This window comes from Neomonachus schauinslandi, chromosome 3, assembly GCF_002201575.2.
Source record: "Neomonachus schauinslandi chromosome 3, ASM220157v2, whole genome shotgun sequence".
In the NCBI taxonomy this organism is placed as follows: domain Eukaryota; kingdom Metazoa; phylum Chordata; class Mammalia; order Carnivora; family Phocidae; genus Neomonachus; species Neomonachus schauinslandi.
This window is the reverse complement of record NC_058405.1, coordinates 158,934,338-158,943,712: the sequence shown is the minus strand read 5'-3', so window position 1 is coordinate 158,943,712 and position 9,375 is coordinate 158,934,338. Positions and strand designations below refer to the sequence as shown.

At 38.5% G+C, this 9,375-nt stretch overlaps 1 protein-coding gene across 3 annotated transcripts; it reads left to right on the top strand.

Moving 5' to 3' along the window:
* The first annotated feature begins 298 nt into the window (after positions 1 to 298).
* On the top strand, positions 299 to 9,149 carry CLK1 (CDC like kinase 1). 3 transcript variants are annotated; one of them, XM_021703251.2, is made up of 13 exons: positions 299 to 439; positions 1,951 to 2,111; positions 2,358 to 2,586; positions 3,569 to 3,659; positions 4,054 to 4,120; positions 5,692 to 5,808; positions 5,897 to 6,063; positions 6,772 to 6,866; positions 6,960 to 7,089; positions 7,710 to 7,792; positions 8,227 to 8,306; positions 8,583 to 8,673; positions 8,796 to 9,149. In XM_021703251.2, the coding sequence occupies exons 2-13, from the start codon at positions 1,951 to 1,953 to the stop codon at positions 8,937 to 8,939; spliced, it is 1,455 nt and encodes a 484-aa protein (XP_021558926.1). In that variant the 5' UTR covers positions 299 to 439; the 3' UTR covers positions 8,940 to 9,149. The 3 variants fall into 3 exon arrangements, with proteins under 3 accessions (XP_021558926.1, XP_021558925.1, XP_021558927.1); XM_021703250.2 differs by having other exon boundaries at positions 300 to 417; XM_021703252.2 differs by lacking the exons at positions 299 to 439; positions 1,951 to 2,111; positions 3,569 to 3,659 and having other exon boundaries at positions 2,501 to 2,586.
* Positions 9,150 to 9,375: the final 226 nt, after the last annotated feature.

The following is a 9,375-nucleotide window of genomic DNA, read 5'->3' as shown; positions in this document are numbered from 1 at the left end:
CCCTCACTTTTTCTTGTACCCAGCGTTCCCAAGTACCACTTTTAATGAGCACCTTCGAGACTCCTCTCCCCATTACTTACATTGTTTCCTCAGACTTAGACAGTCGCCAACATGGCCGACACGACAGCCAAGGCCGACTTCCCCACCTCCACCTTCTGTCTTCGGGTTCCGGACCCGGCGCCTGCGCACACAGCGGCCACCGCTCGTCTCCCTTCCTCCCGGGGCGCAGGCGCCGCCGGCCCCGCCCCGCCCCGCGGGGGGACGCGCTCGCCGCGTCACCAGTGTTTTCGAGTAGAGTCCCGACGCTGCGGCTGTCAGCTCCATTTTGTTGTTGGAGCCCGTCGCAGTAAGTTGGGCTTTTCCCGTTTTCACGTTGCAAACTTCGTCTCCTTTGGCTTGGACTCTCTGGCCTGGACGGTAAGACGCAGGAGGAAGCGGGGTAGGTGTCAGGACCCTTTTTCTGTGCCTCGAGAGCGCCTGGTGATGCCTTCTTTTCGCTTGTTGGCTGCCTGTAATCCCCGACACGACGACCCTTTTTTTCTCTCACCCCCCGGGTTGCACGAAGGCGGCGGGCTTGTCTTCCCTTCTCTGCCGAGCCTGTTGCCGCGAGTTTCTCCTTGAAGCGCGACGCCCCAGACACTGGCGAGGGGTAGTGAGCGACTGCTAGGTTGGGAGACTGGGCCGGGCGCCCATAGGCGCCATTTTGTTGGCGACGGCCTTGGCCACCTCGGCGGATCTGTAAGATGGCGGCGGGGCGGAGGAGGCAAAGCTTCCTGCTGGGGGTGGTGTTTACTTGGGTCCTGGAATGTGTGTGTCACTCTCTTGTAGCAACTGGAGAGAACACATTGACCTGATATGAGGCGGTATCACTGAACGTCTAGACTAGTCTTGGAAAGATTCGAGTGAAAACCGCGAATGTCTTTCCCCTCGGTGGCGTTAACAAATCAGATTTAGGGACCCGGAGAAGCCAGAAATAATAGGGTGTATTTGAAGGAGCGTGTGGGAGAAGTCAGGCTATGAGACATTTTATGCGTGGGAATTTTTGCGCCCCCTTACCCCCCAAACCCCTAGGGAACAGTTGGAGTGTTTTGATTCAGTTATGTTTAAGACGTGATGGAGTCCCAGCAGTTTGTACTGGTAAGAACGGTAGTTGATTTTTGTTCGAAACATTACTGGAAGGAAGGCGCTCCCGTCCCCTAAATTGATCATATAAGATTGCTTTTAGAATAAGGTAGGTTTTGTTACATATAGCATGTTCTGGGTACCCCAAAAGATGGTATTTCGTGGTTTTCTAATGCCACCGTTGACTTCTGTGTATAATAAAAGACGTTGGTAGTTTGATCGATTTATCTGCTTTACGGAAATAATAATGAGGGTTCTGTCGCAAAGAACATTTATGATTGCATTTAAGTTGGAGGCTAGTTTCTGATAAACATTTAAATGGGGAGGGTTACATATATGGACTTATAGTAAATTTGTGCAGCTGACAGGAAAGGAGTAAGATTTTTACCAGAATTGATAAATTGGATTTTCTGGCCCCCACCCCTCTTACTTCTTTTCCTACCTGTTTTCAGTAAATCTTAGCATAAGGTGGATAATGCATAATACCTATTAGTAGAGTTTTGGACTCCACAGTTTGGCACACAGTGCACTCATTGGATTTATCAATGATTTTAGATTGGTTGACAATGACTTTTGAACTTGGATTTAAAAGAACATTTGAGGGACACCGGTCCGACTGAATCAGTAGAGCGTGAGACTCTTGATCTCCGTGTTGTGAGTTCCAGCCCCACATTGGGTGTGGAGATTATTTAAAAATCTTTAAAAAAATTTTAAAACAAAAGAAAAAAGTCACAACTAGAGTGAATTTGCAAAGAAGAGTTTCATTAAACTGCTCAATGTTGACAGGTGGGATACAACTTAACTGGGAAAACTTGTCTTTTTATGTAGATGAGGCACTCAAAAAGAACTTACTGTCCTGATTGGGATGAAAAAGATTGGGACTGTGGAAAATGGAGAAGCAGTAGCAGTCATAAAAGAAAGAAGAGATCACATAGCAGTGCCCGGGAGAACAAGCGCTGCAAATATAATCACTCTAAAACATCTGATAGGTAAGGATGGTACTTACAGTGTCTCAATATAAAAATACATTTCACTAATGCTGTATGTCAACTATGTCTCAGTAAAAGTGTGTGAGGGGGTTATATTTTCCTGATTAAAACTGTAGTATCACTTAAATTTAAGTAACGATGAATCCCATTCCTTTCTGTTTCCAAAGATGACTTGTAACGTTTGTAAAATTGTGTGTATTTTTTTGGTGGGGAAAGCATAAAGTCTTAAAATTTGTTTTTTTTTAGCCATTACTTGGAAAGCAGATCCATAAATGAGAAAGATTATCATAGTCGACGCTACATTGATGAATACAGAAATGACTACAGTCAAGGATGTGAACCTGGACATCGTCATAGAGACCATGAAAGCAGATATCAGAACCATAGTAGCAAGTCTTCTGGGAGAAGTGGAAGAAGTAGTTATAAAAGCAAACACAGGATTCACCACAGTACTTCACATCATCGTTCACATGGGGTATGAGCTCTTTTAAAACATTCTGTAAAGTTTATTTCCCACGTGGAACAGTAATATTTGAATTTGTGTTTGATCATTTGAGAAAGTTCTGTTTAAAAAGAAGTCATGTCAGTTTAACTTGGCTTCTTTCTGTGTTTGTGCATTGAATAGAAAATTGCTGAAATACAGTACATATTAAGTTTTATAGTAACATTTTATTAATAGTTGGCAACTAATTGTCATTCCAGTGAATCAGCGGAGGTAATTAACTTAGATTAGTTTATTTTTATGGTATTTCAGGAAATCTGATTTGATAAATTGAAGTCTTGTCACAATAGAATAAGCATTTTATTTTCGTATGGTTGAGGGTTTAGGCATGCCTTTTTCTAGCAAAGCATGCTCTAATTTTTTTACTAAGCAAATCACTTAACAGATTTGAATATTATGGGTAATGGGTTAATTTGAAGATCAGATGACATTTGAAATGACATAGTGTTATTCTTGTATGCCAAATTTTTTTTTTCTCCCCAAAATAAGGACTTTAATATTATTTACTGTTTTAATATTTGTTTTCTTAGATTAGCTAGGAAATCTTAATGTGGCCACAGTCTACTTTGACCAAGTAAAGATTACATCCTACAATTTTGCAACATTAAATTAGAACACTAGAAACTTAAAATTATGTTTCAGTGAATGCTACAACTAAGCATTTTTTTTTTTTTTTAAGAAAAACAATTGTATTATGTTTTGTTGCCTTGCCACTTTGAGTATCTTATCTGAAAATCTGTTCCTTGCCATGTTTTTCTCCTGTTAACATAAACTATGTGCCCTGTGAATTTCTGGGGACTGAATTTGAAATTGCTCCTGCCAACCGTTTGTGGCCTGGCGTGTATCTGAATGCCTGAATATCTCCCCGCTGAATGAATTTCGTATTCTGCCCTGAATTCACTCGGGTATATTGATTGGCTGGATGATCTTGGTGCCGCCCACTTGACGTTTCCAGAAGAGTCACCGAAGGAAAAGAACCAGGAGTGTAGAGGATGATGAGGAGGGTCACCTGATCTGTCAGAGTGGAGACGTACTAAGTGCAAGATGTATAGAATATTTTTCAACACTTATTAACTTTTCAGATAACATAATCTATATATAAAGATTTCAGGGATTTGGAAATCTTTTCTTTCTCTGTTTTTTTGTTTGTTTTTTATTTCTTTTGGGGGGGGGGGATTGTGTGTTTTTTTCTTTCTTTAGAAATTTAATATTTGTTAAGCAGAACTTCCAGAACAGTAAATCAAGTTAATAAAATGAGCTTAAGAATGAAATTAGATCTAAAACTAGTTATAAATGTTTTTTGACAGTGTTGACCAATAAATGTCTAGTGATAAGGAAATTTGTAGCATCAACTAGAATAATCTGCATTGATAGCATTTATTATGATAAGTAAACTATTTCCACTTCTTGGTATAATTGAGATTTATTTCTCTCTTTTAGATGAAATTGTTGATACTTTAGGAGAAGGAGCTTTTGGAAAAGTCGTGGAGTGCATTGATCATAAAGCGTAAGTTTCCTAGCCTGAGACTGCATTTGGGGCTGTCAGCAGTAGTAGAGAATTTTTTTAGCTTTGGAATATTGCCTGACCATAAGTTAGATATATTATTATATACTTTCACTTGGTTTTTTGACTTTGATCTAGGAAACTCCCAGTTAAAGGTACCAGCCTTTTAGGGGCACTTGGGTGGCTCAGTTGGTTAAGCATCTGCCTTTGGGTCAGGTCATGATCTCAGGGTCCTGGGATCAAACCCTGCATTGGGCTCCCTGCTCACAGGGAGTATGCTGCTCCCTCTTCCTCTGCCCACAGCCCCCCCTACTCGTGTGTGCTTGCTCTCTTACCTTTCTCAGATAAATAAAATCTTTAAAAAAAAAAAAAAGGTACCAGCCCTTTAGATTATTAAACATTAGCTATTAATAGTGTATGTAGTCTCTGATTTTGAGGATGGATTTTATTATTTTAGGAAGTATTTTGTTGTCCCACTGGGCACAGTTGTTGTGACAGTCTTGTGCACACACACACCCCGCCCCCCCATATCAGTGATCCAAATCAGAACTTGCCACAGCCTTGGTTTTATGTTAGGGGTATTTGGAACTGGACTTACCCAAGACATATTGACACAGTCTTCAGGGTAGTTACCTAGGAATCTCTATTTAGAAAATGCTATAATTCATAACATAATGCTATAATTGATAACATAGCTAGGGTTGAGAACTCTTTTAAATTGGTATCACATGTTTATTTGTGCCTTTCAAACTATTGGTTGAAATTTTTTTTTTTTTAAGATTATATTTATTGTCAGAGAGCTAGAAGGAGAGAGAGCACAAGCATGGGGAGCGGCAGGCAGAGGGAAAGGGAGAAGCAGGCTCCCCACTGAGCAGAGAGCCCAATGCGGTACTCTGAGCCACCCAGGCACTCCTACTGGTTGAAATTCCTTGAGATAGTATAAGAAATTTTTCCATTATCTTTTTTGTTTCCTATTTGAATTTTCCCCCCTTCTGAATGGCAGAGCTTTTCTAAGTGAATTATTGGGAAGGGCTTCCTACTCTTGGTTAGTAAGGCCCTGAGAAGTAGAGCTCCTTACTATGCCCCTCCCATATCCCAACTTTTCTGGTAACCTAGACAAAGCGAAGAATTTAATATTTGCCAGTGACAGGTACTACAAGAAAATTGCTTTACATAGTGTTTTGAGTCTTAGTTGGACTGCAAATTGAAGTGGTGATATCCCAATATTCTTGTTACATTACAGCTATTAAATATAGTTTAGTTGAAGGACCAAAAAAAGAAATCATGTGAGTGGTGTTTTGATGAAAAAAAAAGTCGTGTCATTCAACATGTATTTGTATCATCTGATTCCACCATATAGCTAAAGATCATTCTCGTTGCTTACAGTGAGTTGCAATTAGAAGAGAGTACTTAACGTATAGTCAGATAAAACTGAATGCTAGACCATAAATTCAAGAAAACAAATACAGTGGATCAAACTAGAAGTAGTACAGTTTGAAAAGAGTGATAGAGAAATGCAAGAGGACATCATTTTTAACATTTTTTTTTAACTTGAACTTAATTCTCTCTAACAGAGGAGGTAGACATGTAGCAGTAAAAATAGTTAAAAATGTGGATAGATACTGTGAAGCTGCTCGCTCAGAAATACAAGTTCTGGAACACTTGAATACAACAGACCCCAGTAGTACATTGTAAGTATCAAAGTAGAACTCAGAAAATGCTCTCAGGTAGATTTGAATTGTGAGAATCTGTACTCAGTTATTTTTCATGTGTTTATAGCCGCTGTGTCCAGATGTTGGAGTGGTTTGAGCATCATGGTCACATTTGCATTGTGTTTGAACTATTAGGACTTAGTACTTATGACTTCATTAAGGAAAATGGTTTTCTGCCATTTCATCTGGATCATATCAGGAAGATGGCATATCAGATATGCAAGTCAGTGAATTGTAAGTACTTGGCATATTTTCCAGAAATTTGAGATTATTAAGACTAATTTAATGCCAGACTGATTTGGATCTTTTAAGAAAAAAACGGGATCTAACACAAGCCTAACTTAAGGGGTAGGTATGAAAGATGTTGATGACAAGCTGTTGGTCAGTTTTGCATTTCATTAAGTAGTATATTGTCCATCATATAATAATGTCATATGGAAGACTAGTTTAGCTTGATTTGTAACTACTTCCACTTCTCCCAGAAGACTTGCTACTATGGTTCTGATATCTGCTTTCATGGTCTCTATGACAATGTCCAGGTTCACATCCTTGACTGTAGTCATTTCTGTATTTGTCAATGTAGCATCGACTTTGATAATCTTCCTCATTTATGGATCTGCTTTCCAAGTAATAGCTAAAAAAAATAGATTTTAAGACTTTATGCTTTCCCCACCAAAAAAAAAATCCACACAATTTTACAAATGTTACAAGCCATCATTGGAAACAGGCAAATCTCGGCTTCATGAATAAAAATACTTCTTCACTTTTTGAGCAGTTAGCTGGTGGTGGACTAACTTTGAGGGTAGTGGGTGGTTTTCTAGCAGGCGGTTACGTGTTGACAACTTTGGACATGTTCATCAGAGAGATTTTTTTATTGTAGGGCTTTTCAGTTTGGTTAGGTTTTTGATTTTCAGATGACAACTTTTTCTGTTTCATTCTCAGTTCTGCACAATAACAAGTTGACTCACACAGACTTAAAGCCTGAAAACATCTTATTTGTGCAGTCTGACTACACAGAAGCATATAATCCCAAAATGGTAAGTCTTCAGGTGTATTACTTCATTGTTTGAAATTAAGATCTTATGTCTTCTTAATATTATGCTTCCTTAACCCATCATTTGTGATTTCAGAAACGTGATGAACGTACTTTAATAAATCCAGATATTAAAGTTGTAGACTTTGGAAGCGCAACATATGATGATGAACATCACAGTACACTGGTATCTACAAGGCATTATAGAGCACCTGAAGTTATTTTAGGTAAGTTACTTGATTGTGCTTTGGGAACCTGTATATATATTTACTGAAGCTAACCTTTTTAAGATTTTATTTATTTGCAGAGAGAGAGCGAGAAGAGGGAACACAGGCAGGGGGAGTGGGAGAGGGAGAAGCAGGCTTCCCACTGAGCAGGGAGCCCGATGCAGGGCTCAATCCCAGGACCCCGGGATCATGACCTGAGCCGAAGGCAGACGCTTAATGACTGAGCCACCCAGGCGCCCCTGAAGCTAACTTTAAAATTTATAGTTCTAGTCTTATTCTTTGTGGGGATTTTCTAAAATCTTTTTCCCTTTAAGAGATTAGTAACTTAAAACACAGTAAGGGTAGGGGGCGCCTGGGTGGTTCAGTCAGTTAAGCGTCTGACTTCAGCGCAGGTCATGATCTCAGGGTCCTGGGATGGAGGCCCACATGGAGGGCTCCACTCTTGGCAGGGAGTCTGCTTATCCTTCTGCCCCCCCCAGCTTGTGCACACAGATGGGCACGTGAATCCACTCTAATAAAATCTTTTAAAAAAACACATTAAAGATTTTGAACTTATGTTTGTTTTTTAATGTCTTTGAGAAATATTAGTTTTTTTCTAACAGTTTGCTTTTGTTTTACAGCCTTAGGATGGTCCCAGCCATGTGATGTCTGGAGTATAGGTTGTATTCTTATTGAATACTACCTTGGGTTTACAGTATTTCCAGTAAGTGACAGTGATCTGTTTCAATGGTTTTGCTCAAAAAAAGTGCTTATTTATGTGAATGAGCACTTTAAAGCAAAGTATGCACATTTAGGCATTAGGCAGGTTTTTTTTCTAATTAATAGACTTAATTGTTAAGTATAAAGGAATAAAAATTCTGTAGCTGATGCTATTGGATATTTGCATTTCCTTAATAATTCATCATTTAAAAAAATTTTTTAAGTATATTATAAACAATTACCTGTTCATTTGGAGATATCCTTGGTGAGCTTGTTCTTTGGGCCTTAATATTTGTTGTCAGCTGTAACTTGCTAACAGTTTGCCCTTTTTAGTAATCACCTTTCTTTTGATCTCTATGGAATAGAAATTTAGCAGCTGTGTTAAATGAGAACAAAGTACACAATGTGCTTATTAACAAGTTTTGTTTATTGTTTTAGACACATGATAGTAAGGAGCATTTGGCAATGATGGAAAGGATTCTTGGACCTTTACCAAAACATATGATACAGAAAACCAGGTATGTTTTTATTTAAGAGTAGGTGTCATCCTTTGTACCTTTTGGTATTATATTCTGATTAGAACTTTTTAATATAAGCAATGAAGTCCTAATGCTTTTTCACTTATATGATTCCTTTGTTGGGAAGCCAATAACTAGGCTGTTTTCAAGTCTCTAGTAAAGTGTTAATCTTTGATCTACAAAAGCATGATAATTGATGAAACCAATCATTTTCCTAGAGGTTTTAAGTTTTCATTGTCAGCTTATAAACATCAATGGATATTGACTTACTTTTAGGAAACGTAAATATTTCCATCATGATCGATTAGACTGGGATGAACACAGTTCTGCCGGCAGATACGTTTCAAGGCGCTGTAAACCTCTGAAGGTAAGTCTGGGACCATTACTTAAATGATTAAAACCTTGAGTTTCCCTTCTCTTTATGGTAAAGAAATAAAATTACGATAAGTGGTAGTTGAAGACTGTTGACTGTTTTTCTTTTCCTTTCAGGAATTTATGCTCTCTCAGGATGCTGAACATGAGCTTCTCTTTGATCTCATTGAGAAAATGTTGGAGTATGATCCAGCTAAAAGGATTACTCTCAAAGAAGCCTTAAAGCATCCCTTCTTTTACCCCCTAAAAAAAGCTACATAGATCTATAGTTCTCTTGAAGATACTTTATGGACTGTATCAGTCTAATTTTTAAATAAGTTATTTTGTATAGCTTTTGTAAAATTCTTACATTTTTGTATTGCTGTTTATTTTGCTTGGATAATTTAAGTAAATTGCTAAAGTAACGAACATTTTTTTCCAGTAATTACTGTATAAAATGATTTATTTAGAATAAACTTTTTGTGCTTATGAAATTTATAGGAATCTGTACAGTTTTTTTTTAAAGGTAGAGTGTTGTGTGTTTTTTTTGTTTTTTTGTTTTTTTTTTTAAAGATTTTATTTATTTATTTGAGAGAGAGAATGAGAGAGAGCATGAGAGGGAAGAGGATCAGAGGGAGAAGCAGACTCCCCGCTGAGCAGGGAGCCTGATGCGGGACTCGATCTCGGGACTCCAGGATCATGACCTGAGCCGAAGGCA

Bases quoted from the DNA above. Each gene is read 5' to 3' on its own strand.
- CLK1 (XM_021703251.2), top strand. From the start codon at position 1,951: ATGAGGCACTCAAAAAGAACTTACTGTCCTGATTGGGATGAAAAAGAT. The intron at 6,867-6,959 runs GTAAGTCTTCAG...TTGTGATTTCAG, and splicing joins AAGCATATAATCCCAAAATG to AAACGTGATGAACGTACTTT. The intron at 7,090-7,709 runs GTAAGTTACTTG...TTTGTTTTACAG, and splicing joins AGCACCTGAAGTTATTTTAG to CCTTAGGATGGTCCCAGCCA.